General features: G+C 41.2%; 1 protein-coding gene across 1 annotated transcript in view; it reads left to right on the top strand.

Moving 5' to 3' along the window:
- The first annotated feature begins 223 nt into the window (after positions 1–223).
- The window catches only part of Tex55 (testis expressed 55), a 37,603-nt gene continuing 17,830 nt past the window's right edge, over positions 224–19,996 (top strand). Inside the window, exons 1-3 of the mRNA XM_052158135.1 lie at positions 224–1,099; positions 1,860–2,006; positions 4,986–5,048. Of these exons, the coding sequence (XP_052014095.1) occupies positions 224–1,099; positions 1,860–2,006; positions 4,986–5,048 (1,086 nt within the window). The remainder of the gene's footprint in view (positions 1,100–1,859; positions 2,007–4,985; positions 5,049–19,996) is intronic.

Below are 19,996 nucleotides of genomic sequence, written 5' to 3' on the forward strand. Positions count from 1 at the left end.
CTAGCTCTTGCTCACACTACAGTAGTCCATGGGTAATCTTCCTTTGTGACAGTGATTGCTGCCAAGTCATCAACCAGATTCATCCACCTACTTTGGGCTGCCACAGCAGAGGTGGAACAAAGCCCAACAGAATCACAAGGTCATGGAAGGTTGCCTAGACAACCAAGCCCAGGCCCCACCCACAGTGCCTGGCAACTAAAGCCAGTCAGAGGTGCAGCAGAAAATGGAGGAGCCTCCAGACGAATCCTTGAACCATGAAAACACAGCCCAAACCTCAGATAACCAGAAGACCAAGACAGAAGGAGCAGGCCAGGCCCTTCACAAAGGTTCTGATCATGCTGGTGTTGGATCATCTGAGCCAAGTGGTGACAAGGTATCCGGCCAAGCTGCTAATGCAGGTTCCAGACAGACTGACAGGAGAACTTCTGAAGAGGCAGAACAAAGATTGCCTGGCCATGCAGAGAGGAAGGCATCACAGCAGGCGGAGCGCAGACTATCAGAGAGAAGAACTTCACAGCAACGTCCTAGCCTCTCAGAGGGGAGAGCCTTTGGGAAGATAGATGGCCAAGCATCTTTGCCATCTGGTAGGAAAGCTTCTGATCAGGCTGGCCAAGAAACTTCGGAACAGGATGACCTGATTTCATCAGACGATGCTGACTATTTATCAGGAAAGGGTCAACGACAAGTGAACAGCCAAGCTGGTTACTGGACCGAAGACTCTCGTAACCAACAGAGGCTTAGTCAGGAGATAGAAAAGGAATATACCCAAGTTAGACATACAGAAAAACAGGCTGGCTACCGCTCATACTATAAGACACTTGCGCACATTGAGAGCCGATCATTAACTGATATCCATGACACTAGAGAAGCTGACCACAGAGTGCAGCCTTGCACATTTGAAGAAAGTGAGACAGAGCTCCGATCCAAGGTTTCAACTACAGAGGAAACAGAAAGTGCAACCACTCTCCCAACCTACAACCCACATGATACGGAATTAACTACCGACACCCAATCCTCGCACGAAAAGCTTCCCTCCATCACAACCAAAGTGTACTATTCCTCCAGTCCAGAAAAAATTAAAACCACAGAATTCATTTCTGTAGGTAAAAGGGATGTGTTGGGAGGTTGGAAGTCAAGATAGGACCTGTGAGGTTGAGAATGAGATTACCCAATAGAAAGATTCATGCTAAAGCAGAGATGAGAAATAAACCCGTATAACCAACACAGGCAACCTGTAGTTCTCTGGAAAGGTGTAACACAAAAGAGATGTGTTGCCTCCTAATTATCCTCATGCCACTTAGGAACGATCAATGAACCAAGATTTAGGAAACCAATGTTTCTGGTTCTACTACTAATTGTGGTTCTACTACTAATTCACTAATCACTTTCCACCCTGGGTTTCTACCATAACAAGGGTATTTGAAGGTAACTGGAAATCTCCCGTGTGAGAGAAAGTATTTAAAATTGAAAAACTGAAGATATCCTCCCTCCAAGTTTTGAGGTGCTTTGTAGTGCTTAAGGATGTCAGTTGAGTCTGTCAAAGGACCGGCCCTGAGGGTCTGTAGACAGTGGTTACTTGAGCAGATATTTTCTTCACTGATGTAACCATTGGCACCTTAAGGTTTCTCTCTCTCTCTCTCTCTCTCTCTCTCTCTCTCTCTCTCACACACACACACACACACAAAATGAAAGTGGTATAGCCAGTATCTTTCTTAATGGTATGAAATCTTAATTCTTGGTGTTAAATTTCATCAAATCTAGATCCAACTGATAACAACAGCAAAAAAAAGTGCTAGTATTTTTAGATTTATTTAAAAATAAATTAATAAACCTTTCGGGGGGAAATATTTCAATTTCAGGATGTCACTACAGAATTTGAGCAAAGAAAAAATTCTCAAAGAGGCAGTCAAAGTTACAGACGACGATTCCCTCCAATCGTCTATGATGACCCTTATCAGATCGCACTCTGCTACATGGAAAAGCACAACATTCTTCAGGTATTCCAGGTAAAGCTCTTAATTTTTACCTTTCTTCTTGGTTGTAGGTTATGGTAGAAGAAATTTGCTGAAAGAGGTGGGGCAGGGCCAGAGAACAATCTATTTCAAAAATTAGTGTTGTAGGTTATGTTCATGTTGTTTTCTAGAATTGTTTTGTTTTGTTTTGCTTTTTACCCAAAAACAGGAGTAACTGAGAAACACCAATGACACTATGAGGTTACACCTTCGAGGGCATTGGAAGTCATGGAGGATGCTTATTGGAAATTAATTTGACCAATAATTAAAGTTTTAGTTTTAAATAAGTTTGTAAGAAAAAAATCAGTGAAAAAGATAATTAAGGGGCTTCCTAGACGAAAGTCTTCAAAAGGAGACCATTCTCAGACCACCTGAGGGCAATGTCCTTCTTAGAAGGACGTGGTAGAATTACAAGTTCCACCTAGTCCCTGTGTTCATAAATCTCACTGACTCCAGGACTTAAAGTCGAACTTTCTTTAAAGGTAGTTCTTCAGCAGAACAGAACTATGAGGGATTATTGCAGCTCTAATGTGGTGGGCTTTGTTCCAGGTACATTTCTTTTTCATATTGCTATTATTTGACAAGAAATGCACAGATCCATCTATAACAGTATGTGTGTGGAGTGACTGTGTAAAGTTAGAGGAGTTTACCTCAAATGAAAGCCTGCAAACTAGGAAGGTTCAAAGTAGGGTATAGACCTGCTGGTTCTCAGCCTGTTGTCAGTGACCCTTTGGGGGGACTCCAATGACTCTTTCACAGGGGTCATCTGAGACCAACATCAAACACAAATATTCACATTACGATTCATAACAGAAGCAAAATTACAGTTACGAAGTAGAAACCAAGATAATTGTATGTTGGGGGTCACCACAACACAAGGAACTTTGTTAAAGGGCTGTAGCATTAGGAAGGTTGAGGACTACTGGTATAGAGAGAAGAACAGATACCACACCCCATCAGCTCCACCACTCAAGTTCTAAGTTGGCCACATCTTTGTGAGTTGGAGAATTATCACTTAGCTTCCTTGGCTCGCAGACTCCTCATATAAAATTGGGATTTTAAAATATCAATTTCATTAGCCCTGTTTTTTGATGTTTCCTTCTCTCTCTCTCTTTTTTTTTGATATTTTCTTTATTTACATTTCTAATGTTTCCCTTTTCCAGGTCTCCTCTTTGGAAATAGAGGAAATCCTATTACCCCCTCCCCTGCCTCTCTGAGGGTGCTCCCCCACCCCCCCACCGATTCCCATGCTCCCACCCTGGCATTCCCCTACACTGGGGCATCGAACATCCTCAGACCCAAGGGCCTCTCCTCCCACTGATGCCCAACAAGGTCATCCTCTGTCACATATATGGCCAGCACCATGGGTCACTCCATGTGTATTCTTTGGTTGGTGGTCCAGTCCCCAGAGGCTCCGGGGGTTTTGACCCCTGTTGCTCTCTCCATGGAGATACAAACCCCCTCAGCTCCTTCAGTCCCTTCTCCAACTCCTCCATCAGGGACCCCTGAGCTCAGTCCAATGGTTGGCTGTTTTCTTCTTAAAATGCTTTTTTTTGGGGGGGGGGTGGACAGCTAGGTTTCTGCCTTTAATCAAAGAACTAAATGGAAGGAGGAAATATATTTAAGAAAGCAGGATTTGGGGCTGTCATTGTAGCTCCGTGGCTTGCCTTTTGATTAAAAAGCCTGATAATCTGAGTTCAAGCTCCAAAGCCCTCGTAAAGGTGGAAGGCGAGAACTAACTCTGTGAAGCTGTCCTCTAACCCCTGCACACGTGCTGAGGCACGCACACACACACACACACACACACACACACACGCACACACACACACGCACACACGCATGCACACACTAATGATAAATTTAAATTGTTAAAAATGTTGATTATTCTATAATTTTTCAAATTAAGTAAAAATAATGCTTGTGAATGCATTGTGATATTGAAGAAAATAAATTATCAAATATGTGTATTGTTTAACAAAAATATATAAGAAGGGGTTGATGATGTAGCACCACTTGAGACCACTTGCCTCACATGCATAAGGTCTATAGAACTATACAATTAGTTGATTAATGAAATAAATAAGATTTCCCAATAGATATTGGATACAGAATTGAGTAACCCAGGTAAAGTAAACCTGAATATGTTATTGAATATGCTATTCCTGAAACTTATCTAATTGTTATTACCTGCAAACGAGAGCTTAATTTGCTTTATTAGAACATTTTGAATTATTCAGTAACAGCAAAATGTATGGAAGTCAGTCTCATGGTCCAATGTATCTTTTCACATTTAATTCTAAAACTAAACATTAAATCACATTTTCGAGCTAAGCATCTCAGAAGGTTGTATGTAAAGCTCCCATGTTTTCTATTTCTATTCAAAAGGCCATTCTTTGATTCCTTTTTGAGCAATTAATTTATTGATTGATCATCTAGTGATATCACAGTTCTCACAACACTCTAAACTTTCCTACCACCTACTTGGTCTTGGAAACAACCAAAAAATGCATTGCTACTTATTCAATTTTGATCCCTCTAAATTTGATCTTAATTTGCCTGATTTCATCTAAATAAAGAAAGTAAGCGACTAGAGAGATGACTCAGTGGTTACGAGCGCTGACTGCTCTTGCAGAGGACCAGGTTTAATTTCCAGAACCCACACGGCAGCTCACAACTGTCTGTATCTCCAAGGTCTGACGCCCTCACACTGACATACATGCAAGCAAAACACGAATGCATATAAAATAAGACTAAATAAATCATTAAAGGAGGAAGGATAGAAAGAAGGAAGGAGGGAACAAAAGGAAGGATGGATGGAATAGAAGGAAGGGAGGGAGGGAGGGAAGAAGAAGGGAGGAAGATGCTAGGAGACATGCGGATGTCTTTTAAATATTTATGAGACCTTCTAGGGTAGTGAGAAGCTAGCAGCAAGTCTCTCAAAACCAAACTATGGTGCGTTGTGCTTTCTCTCAGCAGATCACTGAAAACCTAGTCTATGAAATGCCAGACGACCCGCTGCGTTTCATGCTAGACCAGGTATGGACTGGGAGAATGTGCAACCCTTCTTTTCTTATTGTTGGAAACCCGCACATACGCAGGCAGCTGAACAAAGCAAACCATGAACAGCTCCAGGTCATCCTGAAGGAACCCTACTCACAGCTTCCAGCCAAGAGTTTTTATTAAAGTATAGAACAAAGCTAGGTATGGTGGCTCACATCTATAATGTCAGTGCTCAGGAGGCGGAGGCGGGCAGGTCTCTGTGAGTTCAAAGCCAGCTGGGGCTACATAGTGAGACCCTGTCTCAAACTGAAAAAGACCATCCTCAGCTTCACAGAACCCTCTCTCCTCATGACTCCCTGCAAAGGAATTGCTTATTTTGACCTTTATAATAATCTGCTCACATTCCTTTAAAATTTTACTGTTGAACAAGAGTCATGAAACATTTGTGTAGACCTGTGAGCTCTCTGAACTGTCTTTGAATTGAACCATCTATAGCCAGTATTATTTTTGCCTTATTTCTTTGGCCCAAAATTATGTCTGTGGGATGGATCCATCTGTTGCGTGTAGCTGTTCTTCCACTTTCATCGTGTAGAATGCTATTCATTGTGTAGAAAAACTATGGATAATCCATTCTTTTTTCAAGATTATTTCTAATTTGGAGCTATTACAAAACAATTTTGCTGTGTGCCTTCCCATCCACGTCTTTGAGAAGCGCGTGCCCCTTGGCTCCGTACTTTACTCCCTGGATCGTAGAGCGCGTGCTTGCTTAGCTTCAAGTGGATAGTTTCCCTTTTCTAGCAAGCCAGTTAGCACCCCACCCCCACCAGATCTAGCTTCACCAGTGTTCACCGTCGGCACTGTATTTAACCATGGCTGTTGGTTAAATCCAGTATCCTCCTGCCTTTTCCCAGCTATGAGGCGTATGCCTGGTTTTCCATTCGTGTCTTTCTCATTAGCAACAAGCTTCTATATGTTCTAACCCTGAGTATCTGGCTAATCAGGCGTTCCGTAAAACCTTCAACTCCTGGTCTCACCTGCTAGCTCTTAGCCTTTGATGAGGAGACATTCTTAAGTATGGTGTCAAATGTAACAATGTTATTCTTCATGATCAATACTTCCACTGTCTTCTATTAGAAGTTTTACCCACATTTGATGATGGCTACCTACATTATTTTGCAGGTGTGCGTGTATGTGCGAGTATATGTGTGTGTATATATGGGGTGTGTGTGTGTGTGTGTGTGTGTGAGAGAGAGAGAGAGAGAGAGAGAGAGAGAGAGAGAGAGAGAGAGAGAGAGAGATGAAGCAGAGTTTGCTTGTTACCTTTCACATCTATGTCCACAACCCTTAATAAATTTTGTGTATAATATGAGATTAGGCAAAGATTCACTTCCCTCATCCACCCAAGCACCATCACCGTAATGTGCACACTGTATTCCAAACATTCTGAGTATTTATTTATAATTGTTTCAAAATAAGACAATTCTCATGGCTGGAATAACTCAGTGCCTAGTAGAGAAATTGCGCCTGCTTCAGTCTTCTTTAAGCACATCTTTGATATTCTTGGGCCTCTATCTCCATATGAGTTTTAATAATTATTCATGAAGTTACACAAAGATGTGCCTCTATATACACATAAGAACACACTAATATAGTGCTTTTCAGCCTTCCTAATGCTGAGACCTTTTAATGCAGTTACTCGTGTCGTGTTGACCCCCAGCCATAAAATTATTTCATTGCTACTTCATACCTGTAACTTTGCTACTGTTTTGAATCATAATGTCAATATCTGATATGCCGGACATCTGATATGCACTCTTAAAGGGTCATGAGCCACAGGTTGAGAACCATTGTATCGGCGGGAGGGAAGTTTTTTGGTGGTTGCTTTTGGCTCAGTTGGTTTGTTTATTTGTTTGTTTTTTGGGTTTTTTTTTTTTTTGAGGGAAGAAGTAACAGCTTTAACAGGAGGGTTTGCTGCTCATTTAGAACTTAAGTTCTCTTGATATATTTTCTGTTTGCATACATGTTATATGTGGTTTTTAGTGGCTTAATTCATGGGCAGTTAGTCTTGGTGCTACTATATATAGAAAATTTTAAATGTTCAGGACATAACTAGCTGGTGTGTAGAAATACAATATTTTTGCTGTTCCTAGAGTCAGTAGCCTCACTGAACTTGCCTGACTCTAATGATGTGTTTGATGAAGCATTGAGGGATTCTGCAGACACAAGCTCATGGATTGCAAATACTCTCTTGACCCTTCCAGTCCCAACTCTTTGTGCCCTTGTCTCATCCCATAGATTGCATGTCTTCTCTTTAATTCTTCTCATCTCTCTTCCCCTCCTCTCCATCCTACAGAGAGAGACTGACCTATGGGCATTAAATCAGGCTCGTATCCTGGTTCTCCATTGGGTTAAATCAATAAGAAACCTAGAGTAAAAGTAGAAGAGAAAAAGCATGCTCAGGCTTAGTATTATTGTCTTCGGATGAATACACTTGGATCTGTCTGTCTTGTCAGGAGCTATCTTATTTTGCATGACTATTACCTTTTGGATTCCAATCATATTCATATCACACTCAGCATACATACACACACACATACATACACATACATACCCCTCAGGCCTAAAATTACTCCTACTATTTCTAGCTTTAAATGATACCTTGTTCCTTATGACTCCCGGTACCCACCCCCTTTTTAAAGTAACCCCTACATGCATCCCCTTCATAGAACTGCGTTGTAATGTACAGTCAGATTTTCTGTTTGTTCCTGTTGCTGTTTTGCTTGGGATAATGACTGGTGCGGTCTACTGCTCAGGATCTCCAGGATAATTAATGCAGAATGGAAATAACTACTTTGATTTATCTTATTTTCTCTTTAAAAAAATATTTTGTCACCACTTCACCCTTAAGTGACATGTTTATTGTTTGTAGCTGTCATTGCTCATGTTAAATAAGTTCTCTTCTCATAAACTCTCTGGAATTTTAAAATAAAATTTATCAAATTCAAATTTTCTTTATTCACCTTTAGAGATGACTGTATGATATTGATGAGGGGGTTACTGTAGCAAAGGGATGAACCCCCCCCCCATTTTTTGAATTTTTCAATCATGCATACAGAAAACTCCACAGGTGAACACTGTGAAGCCTAACAGTAATGCTCAGTGGTTGGATCTATGAAATCACCAACCAAGTTGCTGCTGATTGGAAGATGGGTCTTAAGGGATCTTCTGTGACTCAAAGCATGGAACAGAACAAAGAAAATGGTAGCAAAAGCATACAGGCGTAGCTTGACTGAAAACAAACGCAGAGCACACTCCCCAGGGCACAATCAGTCTTGGGCAAACACAGGGCTCAGGAACGGCCTTGTTTCCAGTCCAGGGGCTTTTAATTACAAAGGGAAAGGAAAGGTTCCCTGGAGGCATGGGCCTTTCTTGGACTGGCCTAGTTTTTATAACTATACTTACTGTGAGAAAGTGCCAGCCATCCCATAATCCTCTCTGTTATAATGAGAAGAATGATGTGCAGTTTGTATGCCATAGCCCTTAAGTTCGTTATGATATCCCAAAGGTCATCTTGGGACATTCTTTATCTTTCAGATTCAAGTGTCTCTCTAGGGGAATACCCTCCTAGGTTTTACTTCCTAAACATGGTGTCATCTTTCCTGTTCATTGGAGGGCTGGATGACCTCTAACCTTCCACGGGATAGTATGGCATGCCCAAGGGGACAGTCTTTTCTATTGCTAGGCTCTGGACTTATCCTTATGACCCACAGACCAACTTTCCTCCCTCAAAATCAAGAGATTTGTTACCAGGTCCTCAGAACTGACCTCAGTGCCTTTCCCTTTCTCCTACACAAAATACTCGTTGCGACTTCTAGATTAATGTCCTTTAAATTTTTTAACATGAGTGCAATCCCCTATATATTGTCTATTTGCGAGCTTGCTTCTTTGATCAGCAGTGTGCTGATGAGACCCACTCACTGGACTCATACTGTCATTCCTTTTTAATTGTGGATTCGCTATTCTAGGTTAGACATCAGTGACCACTGTAGATTATTAGATCTGAGCGATGCTACGGTGAACATACAGATACCCGGATGTCTTGGTGCACATAAACATCATCTATTTCTCTAGTGGTCACATATCCAAACCCAGAATTGCTAAGACATGGGAATATTGCCATAAATGCAACTTTAATCTTTTCTTTACATGGATGTGTGTGTATGTGTATGTATGTGTGTATGTGTGTGTGGTGTTGGGTGTCATGCACCATAAAGTGTGTGTGGATGTCAGAGAACAACCTGCAAAAATCACTTCTTTCATTGCAAGCCCTCCAATGAGGATCCCAATTATATGTATTCTGGGTCACTTGAAGTTGTCCTTAAAGCTTACATGATATGTAGGAGAAAAGATAACTGTGATACCCACAGCCTTAGAATTTGGTGCCTAGAAAGATCAGTCATAGAGGTAGGTCTCTGGGAAACTGAGTTCTTCAGTGTGGACATTTGAAAGACAAACTGTGCCCCCGGGAGATTGGTTGGAAGGTGAGAAGATGAATTTGGCCGTGCTCTGCTGAGCTTCAGATGTCAGAGTAAAACCACAAACAGAACTTTCTGGAAGCTGATGTAAGCGTGTGTCTCTTCCTTCTTTTCCATTTCTTTTCTAAATCTCCCATAATCGCCACTCATCTTCCTAATCTGTGATATCACAAAAAGTTCCTACAGGACAACTGAAAAAAATTCTCCAGCATTTTCTTCTCTTGTCTCAGCCCCGAGACCTCTGAGACTCTAAGCATCTCTCACCTTTGCCTCTAGTGAGTCCTTCACTGTCCTCCATCCCTAGTACCACCTAAGCAGGTGTCCACCCTTTGGGTGTTCTCTAAAGCATAATCTTCTCTCTAGACTTAAATGCTTCCATTCTAATTGTGGATTGCCCTCCTGCCTAGGGCGACGTTTTATTCAACTCCCAAGTCCTCCACTGTTACCCCCTTAGGGATTGAAATATATCGTCCCATGCTTTCTCAGTTTTTAGAGCTTCTGCTGAGAGGTCCCTTGGAGTTTTGAAGAACTCACCTTTGAAGTTTTGAATTTGGTACCTTTGACCTTCAACTCAGCTAACTTCCAATTGTCCTTTTCTGTTCTTTATCCTAAGAATTTAAACTATAATGAACTGTGGAGAAATGAATTGTCTGGTTACCCCCATTTATAATTTAAATGACTTCTACACTTAGATGTCCATTTCTTTTCCTATATTTGAAGAAATTTTATTGAATCAACTATTTTCCCTATTTGTGTGTGTGTGTGTGTGTGTGTGTGTGTGTGTGTGTGAGAGAGAGAGAGAGAGAGAGAGAGAGAGAGAGAGAGAGAGAGAGAGAGAGAGAGATGCATGTGTGGGATGTCTGTAACAGAAGAAGATGGAGTTGCAGGCAACTGTGAGGCACCTGACGTGGGTGCTGGAAACTGAATTCAGTTCCTCTGGAGAAGCAGCAAACTCTCTTAACTACTGAACAACTTCTCCAGACAACCTTAATTCTATTTTATTTTTTAATCTCTCTTTTTTTTTTTACATTGTGGATTTTGAAGTTGAGTCTCTTGAACAAGTACCAAATTTGTCATGTTCGCTTATGTGTTCTTCCTCCTTCGGGGCTGTTGAATGTGAACTTTCCTCAACCTGTCTTCAGTTACCTCACTCTTTCTCAGCAGTAATAAAAAGGATTCAAAAGAGATTGTATGATTTATTGTAGCAACACAAACAAAAATAAATAAATAAATAAATAAATAAAAGGGGTGAGTGGGAGCTGTAGTCCAGTAAGGTTAGGAGAGAACTAGATACCATCAGGATGAGCTAAGAGTTTAAACAGTGTCGAAGCTGGAGAAATAAATAACTGGGTAGTTCAGGGGAAGGGAGGCAGGGAAAGGAAAAAGAAGAAGGCAGAGAAGAGTAATGCATGTGGAATGACAGTATAAGAAATAACAGACAGAAGGCAATAGATAAATATAGAGGATGGGGCGTGATTGGTCCCCTGTCCCTTGGCTCCTCCCTTTCTGCCCCTGCTGCCTGCATCCTTTTGCCGGTTGCTTTCCCCTTGACTCCATTCCTCTGGGGCGCGGATCACAGCTCGCGGCTGCCCTCCTTAGCTTTTCCATACAGCCCACTTCTCCCTGCTACCAGGCGCCAGATGCTCCGTTCAGAGTCATACATATGCAGGAGAGGACTGATATCTCCTAATCCACCATCTTCTCTTACATAGCTCCATGTGCGTGTGTGTGTGCGTGCGTGCGTGCGTGCGTGTGTGTGTGTGTGTGCGTGTGCGTGTGCGTGTGCGTGTGCGTGTGCGTGTGTGTGTGTGTGTCGGGGGGGGTGTGTCAGTTTTTGAAGCTGCAGTGTTTTCCTTTGATGATGTCACTGTCATGTTGTCCTGATTCTTTGCTATCTCTGTGGCACTGTGGAGGTATCTGTATATTTAAGCAGAAAACCCCCTTTTCAATAGTTCCAGGCATTTTAAGTCTCCTCTTAGGTACCAGAAACGATAGGAGCAACTCTGGGATCGAACAGGATGGGACCAAGGATTCTCAACCTGTGGGTCGCAACCTTTTCTCTCATATACACTGGTCTTAAGAAAATCGATATTTGCTTTACAATTCATAACAACAGCAAACTTACAGTTGGAAATAGCACGGAGAATAATTTTATGGTTGGGAGTCTCCACAACATAAAGAATTGTGTTAAAGGGTCACAGCATTAGGAAGGTTGAGGACCACGGGATTGGAGCCGGAGCTTGTGCCTGATGCTGACCTTTCTTACAGACTAAAGTTGGTGACAGGCATGCAACCCATCTGGCCCCTGGGATAGACATATATATGTGTATATGTATGTGTGTATGTATATTTAAGCAGAAAATATGTATATGTATATACATTACATACGCATATACATGGCTTTTATTAATGTAATTTATGCTTTTAAGGGTCTTCATTCATTTGAAGGTCCCAGTTTCTCTCTGAACTCCTTTCCTCCAGTGTGAAAACTTTCTCCTACGCAGTGCTAGTGATATCTAGCACCGCTGGCCTTTACAGTTTTCTCCCATCAGAAAATTATTTCACTTTAATTCTGTTAAGACATTTTTGCTGGACGTAGAATTTGGCTTTTCCTCAGCTCTTTAAGAATGTGCTTCTGACTCTGGGGGTTTCTGAAAAGCCCAGAGTCCCTCCAATTCTGTTCCCCTTACACGTTGGACTGTCTTTAGTTGCCTTCACCCCATCATTTTATTGTCTAGTTCACAGAGGGGTTATGGGGGTACACATTGAAATTTACTTCAGGAGAATAAGCTGAGTCTTGAATCTCTACATCTGTGTCTTCTCACAAATTTTGGGAGTTTTCTTTGCAATTTTCCTGCCCTGGACTCTTGATGAGGAATTGTTTGTTTTTCTATTTGTTTGTTTGTTTATATTATTTTCCTTCTTTTTTGAAAATCACATTACCCTTGTTAAACCTTCTGATATCCTACAAATTCCTGAAGCTCTGTTTATTCCCCACATTCTCTCTCTCTCTCTCTCTCTCTCTCTCTCTCTCTCTCTCTCTCTCTCTCGATAAAGCAATACCTTGGCTCTATTTTTAAATCCAGAGACTCCTCCACAGTCTGTATTCTGTAGCTCATGTGCATGCATGTATGTGTACAGGTGTGTGGGGGGGTGTATGTGTAAGCATGTGGAAGCCAGAGGGTCATGCTTAAATGTCACTTCTCAAGAGCTGGAAATCTTAGTCCTTCTAGACAAGATGGGACCTGGAGTTTGCCAGTTGCACTAGGCTGAATGTCCAACAAGCCTAAGACAGTGGTTCTCAGCCTTCCTAACGCTGTGACCAATAAATACAGTTCCTCGTGTTATGGTGACCCCCAACCATAAATTATTTCATTGATACTTCATAACTGTAATTTTGTTACTGTTGTAAATCATAATGTAAACACCTGTGTTTTCCGATGATCCTAGAAAGTATGTGAAAGTATCTTTCCACCCCTGAAGGTGTCATGGCCCGCAGGTTAAGATCCCCTGGCCTAAGGGCTCCTCCCGTCTCTGCCCCCCAGCACTGAGAGTCCATGCATGCTGTGGTACCCAGCTTTCATGAGGGCACTGGTGACCAAACTCAGGTCCTCGTGCCTTCATGGCAAGCACTGTATCTGGCCCTTGAGCAGTGATCTTTTAAAATCAATTTTTAGTAATAAAACTAATCAACTTTTAGTAATAAAATTTCTACTGGGAGGTGGGAGCTGAGGAGATGAGTCACTGGGTAAACATACTTGATGCACAAGCAAGAGAGCCTGAAATCAAAATCCACACAAAAGCCTGACGTGAAGCGGGAGTATTTTTAATCCTAGTGTTCCTACAGGGGTACGGGAGGTAGAGAATTCCCAGCAGACACTCATGGCCAGCTAACCCACTGTCCTCAGCTGTAAAAGAACAAAGAGACCCTGTCTCCAACAAGGTGGAAAGAGAAAACTGACAATCGGGTTGTTCTCTGACCTCTGTGTGTGCTCCAAAAATACCCAAAGTGTTCATGTTCTCATGGGTGAATGTACACGCACGCACACATACACACACACACACATACACACACACACACACACACACATACACACACACACATACACACACATGCACATATTATACACACACACATACACACACACATACACACACATGCACATATACACACACATACACACAGACACACACATACATATACACACATACACACATACACACACATACACACACATACACACATACACACACATACACACATATACACACATACACATACACACACATATACACACATACACACACATACACATATACACACACATACACACATACACACACATACACACATGCATACATATATATACACACATGCACACATATATACATACACATATATATACACATACAAACACACACACATACGCGCACGCACACACACATGCATACATATATATACACACATGCACACATATATACGCACACATATATATACACACATACAAACACACACACATGCGCGGACACACACAAGCATACATACATATATATACATACACACACATATATATACACACATACAAACACACACATATATATACACACATATATATATACACACATACAAACACACACACACACACACACACACACACACACACGCACGCACACACACACGCACGCGCACACACACACTAAAGACCATAAATTGGAGAGAGTAGGAGGGAGGAAGTAAGTTCTATTTGGTCTTTTCCACTTCTGCCATTTCCTACATTTCTCTTTTCTTTTGGTATATTTTTCTTTCCTGGACAAAGATGTCTTGACTTTAAAGATCTTGTTTTAATCATTTAAATTATAAGGTCATCTTTGAGTCAATATCTACAATATCTATTAATTACCTTGCCTGCTTGCAGAGGATGGCATTTTTAAGTAGCGTGTAAGAGCACTTTAGATGATTTTTTTTTGTCAGTTCTGCAACTTTATTTGACATTCAGCAGGTTACTTCTCATCCACGTTGTCTGTAGGTTTTTGAATGTGGTAATAGGTGTGAAAGTTACCAATGTGTAGAGCTTGTTTGGTGAAACCTCATCCTCATTACGTTTTTCTGGACAAGCGTACTCGGATGTGATACAAAACATTCCTTATTCCCTTGGCCCAGGGCATGCTTACTGAAGCCCAGTCCATGAATGGGCTTGTGAATGCTGATGAAGTCTTGGGTCACCGCCTCATTGATGCCAGAGGGTCCCTTCTTCTTGCCACCCTTCTTTGTGGGAGCCACACTGCTGGGCCCAGGCAGGAAAGGACGGGTGTGGGGAACAATCCTGAATGGTCTAAACTAGCATGAAGACTGAGTTTGGCTATAGTCCTTTGTTGAATGGTGGTGGGTGGGGGGGGGTTGCTGGCTAGTAACATGCTTAGTGTCAAACCATGCGTTCTAGCGTATCCTTTGTGACTGATGTCTTATCTCAGCTCAAAGGCCCAAGCACTGACCACACTTCTTTGAAGCTGCCCAGTAAGCACGTTTCTGTGTCAGTTGGGCACAGGGCTCATAAACACAAGGAAGGAATCTTCTCTCACAAACAGTCCCTGCTCCTTTGTCACCTGGCCATATTTGACCAGGCGACTTCACTGCAGAAATGCTAGATTCCTTCTGATTATGATTTCTCTTGGCTGTAAATTGAAAATTAGAAGATTAATTCCACATTTTCATTGACTACTTTTGCTTAATCCCAGAATCTGCAGGCAGTTGTAGGTTCGTTCAGTTTGTTCGTTTCCTTGTTTGTCTTGGTTTGTTTGCTGTTCTTGAATTGTTGTTGTTGTTGTTGTGTGCATGTGTGTGTGTGTGTGTGTGTGTTAAAGGATAGGGTCTGTCTTTTGTCCATAATACTTAAATATTACTTGTATTTTTGAGTGTTCCCTCCTACACAAAACCAAAACCTTTTGGGGGAATACATTCATTTAAAGCTTTTATCACAGAAATTTGAATTGTGGTATTTTTTTTTAATTTCAAAATAGTCTCTAATTTTAATTACGATTTCTTCAGCTCACAATTTTTGGACACTGGATTTTTTTTCCTATTAATTGTTATGAGGTATTGGGGTTAATGGCTGCCTCTGGGTTTCTAACTTAACCTCACTTGTTAGTGGACATTCTGGATAATGCCAAGTGTTTGAAATGTCTTGACTTTATGACTTAGCCTATGGTTAATGATGGTGAATGAATTATTCAGAGTTGGGAAGAGGTTTCTTTTGCAGTTCCCAGGAAGTGGTGTAAATATTCCCTCGGCTGTAGGAGCTCACCCGCGTCCCTTGAGCCGTCCAGCCTGGTTGGGATTGCCTGACTCTGCGCTCGTTCTGTTTTCTCTGTATGCCTGTGGTGGTGGTGGTGATGCTGTTGGGCACACATGACCTTAGAACTGAAATCTTCACCCTGAAGGTATACCATGAGCTCAACTTCTCGTAATGCCGTTCTAACCGGACCAGTTCTTAGTTGATGATTAAATGTGGCACACTTTCACCTGTATAAAATGTTTAAACTTGCTGAGTGCTGAACCTTTCACTGCATAGCCTACAAACAGGTATCTCTGAATTTTGCTTTTTTTTTTTTTATACGCATTATACAAATACAGCGAGCATCCAGTCAGCAAGTTGTTTAAGATGTGTAGAATTTGGGTCTCACTTCCCACAGGCTGTTGGCTCTTTCTGTTCTGTTTCTCTCATTCTTACTGTTCTATTACTTCATCTCTTCCTTTGTCACCATAGGATTGATACTCTGTTGTTGTTGTTGTTGTTGTTGTTGTTTTTATTTCTTAGTGACATATTTTTAAAAATATTTTTAGGGCACTTTTTAGAACTATATAAAAAAGCAACAACTTATAACGAGTTATTTATCTTCTTACCCCACCCTATACCGTCATTCCTAATTCCCCTACATTGCTATTTTGTGTCCATGGTATGTTTGCTTTAATTACTGTGAGTTAGTACTGGCACATTTCCTAACTATACATTAGTATCCTCTCTATACTGTTCAGAGGCACAATATAGATCTTGTCAAATAACTTTTAACAAACATATGTGAAAAACCTCCCACACTGCTGAAGTCCCTGCCAGAATAATCTTGCTAGTGTTTTTTAAAAGTGTTTTCTGTTTTTTTTTTAATTTTTTTTATTCGATATAATTTATTTACATTTCAAATGATTTCCCCTTTTCTAGCCCCCCCATTCCCTGAAAGTCCCGTAAGCCCCCTTCTCTTCCCCTGTCCTCCCACCCACCCCTTCCCACTTCCCCGTTCTGGTTTTGTTGAATATGCTTCACTGAGTCTTTCCAGAACCAGGGGCCACTCCTCCTTTCTTCTTGTACCTCATTTGATGTGTGGATTATGTTTTGGGTATTCCAGTTTTCTAGGTTAATATCCACTTATTAGTGAGTGCATACCATGAGTCACCTTTTGAGTCTGGGTTACCTCACTTAGTATGATGTTCTCTAGCTTCATCCATTTGCCTAAGAATTTCATGAATTCATTGTTTCTAATGGCTGAATAGTACTCCATTGTGTAGATATACCACATTTTTTGCATCCACTCTTCTGTTGAGGGATACCTGGGTTCTTTCCAGCATCTGGCAATTATAAATAGGGCTGCTATGAACATAGTAGAGCATGTATCCTTATTACATGGTGGGGAATCCTCTGGGTATATGCCCAGGAGTGGTATAGCAGGATCTTCTGGAAGTGAGGTGCCCAGTTTTCGGAGGAACTGCCAGACTGATTTCCAGAGTGGTTGTACCAATTTGCAACCCCACCAGCAGTGGAGGAGTGTTCCTCTTTCTCCACACCCTCTCCAACATCTGCTGTCTCCTGAATTTTTAATCTTAGCCATTCTGACTGGTGTAAGATGAAATCTCAGGGTTGTTTTGATTTGCATTTCCCTAATGACTAATGAAGTTGAGCATTTTTTAAGATGCTTCTCCGCCATCCGAAGTTCTTCAGGTGAGAATTCTTTGTTTAACTCTGTACCCCATTTTTAATAGGGTTGTTTGGTTTTCTGGAGTCTAACTTCTTGAGTTCTTTATATATATTGGATATTAGCCCTCTATCTGATGTAGGATTGGTGAAGATCTTTTCCCAATTTGTTGGTTGCCGATTTGTCCTCTTGATGGTGTCCTTTGCCTTACAGAAACTTTGTAATTTTATGAGGTCCCATTTGTCAATTCTTGCTCTTAGAGCATACGCTATTGGTGTTCTGTTCAGAAACTTTCTCCCTGTACCGATGTCCTCAAGGGTCTTCCCCAGTTTCTTTTCTATTAGCTTCAGAGTGTCTGGCTTTATGTGGAGGTCTTTGATCCATTTGGATTTGAGCTTAGTACAAGGAGACAAGGATGGATCAATTTGCATTCTTCTGCATGCTGCCCTCCAGTTGAACCAGCACCATTTGTTGAAAAGGCTATCTTTTTTCCATTGGATGTTTTCAGGCTCTTTGTCGAGGATCAAGTGGCCATAGGTGTGTGGGTTCATTTCTGGATCTTCAATCCTGTTCCATTGATCCTCCTGCCTGTCACTGTACCAATACCATGCAGTTTTTAACACTGTTGCTCTGTAGTATTGCTTGATGTCAGGGATACTGATTCCCCCAGATTTTCTTTTGTTGCTGAGAATAGTTTTAGCTATCCTGGGTTTTTTGTTGTTCCAGATGAATTTGATAATTGCTCTTTCTAACTCTGTGAAGAATTGAGTTGGGATTTTGATGGGTATTGCATTGAATCTGTATATTGCTTTTGGCAAAATGGCCATTTTAACTATATTGATTCTACTGATCCATGAGCATGGGAGGTTTTCCCATTTTTTTGAGGTCTTCTTCCATTTCCTTCTTCAGAGAGTTAACACCAATACTCTTCAAACTATTCCACAAAATAGAAACAGAAGGAATACTACCCAATTCCTTCTACGAAGCCACAATTACGCTGATACCAAAGCCACACAAAGATCCAACAAAGTAAGAGAACTTCAGACCAATTTCCCTTATGAACATCGATGCAAAAATACTCAATAAAATTCTTGCCAACCGAATCCAAGAACACATCAAAACGATCATCCACCATGATCAAGTAGGCTTTATCCCAGGAATGCAGGGTTGGTTCAATATACGGAAATCCATCAATGCAATCCACTACATAAACAAACTCAAAGAACAAAACCACATGGTCATTTCATTGGATGCTGAAAAAGCATTTGACAAAATTCAGCATCCTTTCATGCTTAAAGTCTTGGAGAGAACAGGAATTCAAGGCCCATACCTAAACATAGTAAAAGCAATATACAGCAAACCGGTAGCCAGCATCAAACTAAATGGAGATAAACTTGAAGCAATCCCACTGAAATCAGGGACCAGACAAGGCTGCCCCCTTTCTCTTTATCTTTTCAATATTGTACTTGAGGTACTAGCTCGGGCAATTTGACAACATAAGGAGGTCAAAGGGATACAAATTGGAAAGGAAGAAGTCAAACTATCATTATTTGCAGACGACATGATAGTCTACCTAAGTGACCCAAAAAACTCCACTAGAGAGCTCCTACAGCTGATAAACAACTTCAGCAAAGTGGCAGGTTATAAAATCAACACAAGCAAATCAGTGGCCTTCCTATACTCAAAGGATAAGCAGGCTGAGAAAGAAATTAGGGAAATGACCCCCTTCACAATAGCCACAAACAGTATAAAGTATCTTGGGGTGACTCTTACCAAACATGTGAAAGATCTGTATGACAAGAACTTTTCTGTTGTTTTTAATCGTGTTGGTGGGCAAGGTCTGACTGTGGGCATGTTCACAGAAATGCAGGTCCCCATAGAAGCCAAAAGAGGGCGCTTGGAGCTGTTGTAAGCCAACAGGGGTCCTGGGAACCTGACTCAATTGTGCTTTTAACCACAGCCAGTTTGCCAGCTTGTGTGTCTGCATTTTATAATGGTTTCTCTAGAGATTACACCATGCATCCCTAATTGATGAAGTCTTAATTTATTTGATCTCGCTCAGGCCCAGGACTACATCTGTATTTTTTTAACTTCTACATATTTAAGCCCCATGAGATATGTTAGTTCTGAGTAGATCAAAATTCCCAATGGAAACTTTTTTTTTTTTTAATTCTCCTTAGGTACAGGACATGATCAGATACAGAGACGAAAAGCAGGACACCTGAAGACGGACCTCCCAGCCCTGTCTACTGTCTGTCATCCATGGCCTGACTGTATTCCACCTGCTCCCACTCGAAAAATGTGTTTTCAGAAGGCGTCGGCAGTAACTCTGCCTAAATGTGGTCTTAATTTTTAGGTCAAAATATTATATAGAGTGACTTTGTAAATTTCACACAACAATTATAGATACCTCTGGATAATCACACAAAATATACACATTACGGCTACTCACGTGTTGATATCTCAACACTTACTCCCACAAGCCTG

This window comes from Apodemus sylvaticus, chromosome 15 (genome assembly GCF_947179515.1).
Source record: "Apodemus sylvaticus chromosome 15, mApoSyl1.1, whole genome shotgun sequence".
Taxonomy (NCBI): domain Eukaryota; kingdom Metazoa; phylum Chordata; class Mammalia; order Rodentia; family Muridae; genus Apodemus; species Apodemus sylvaticus.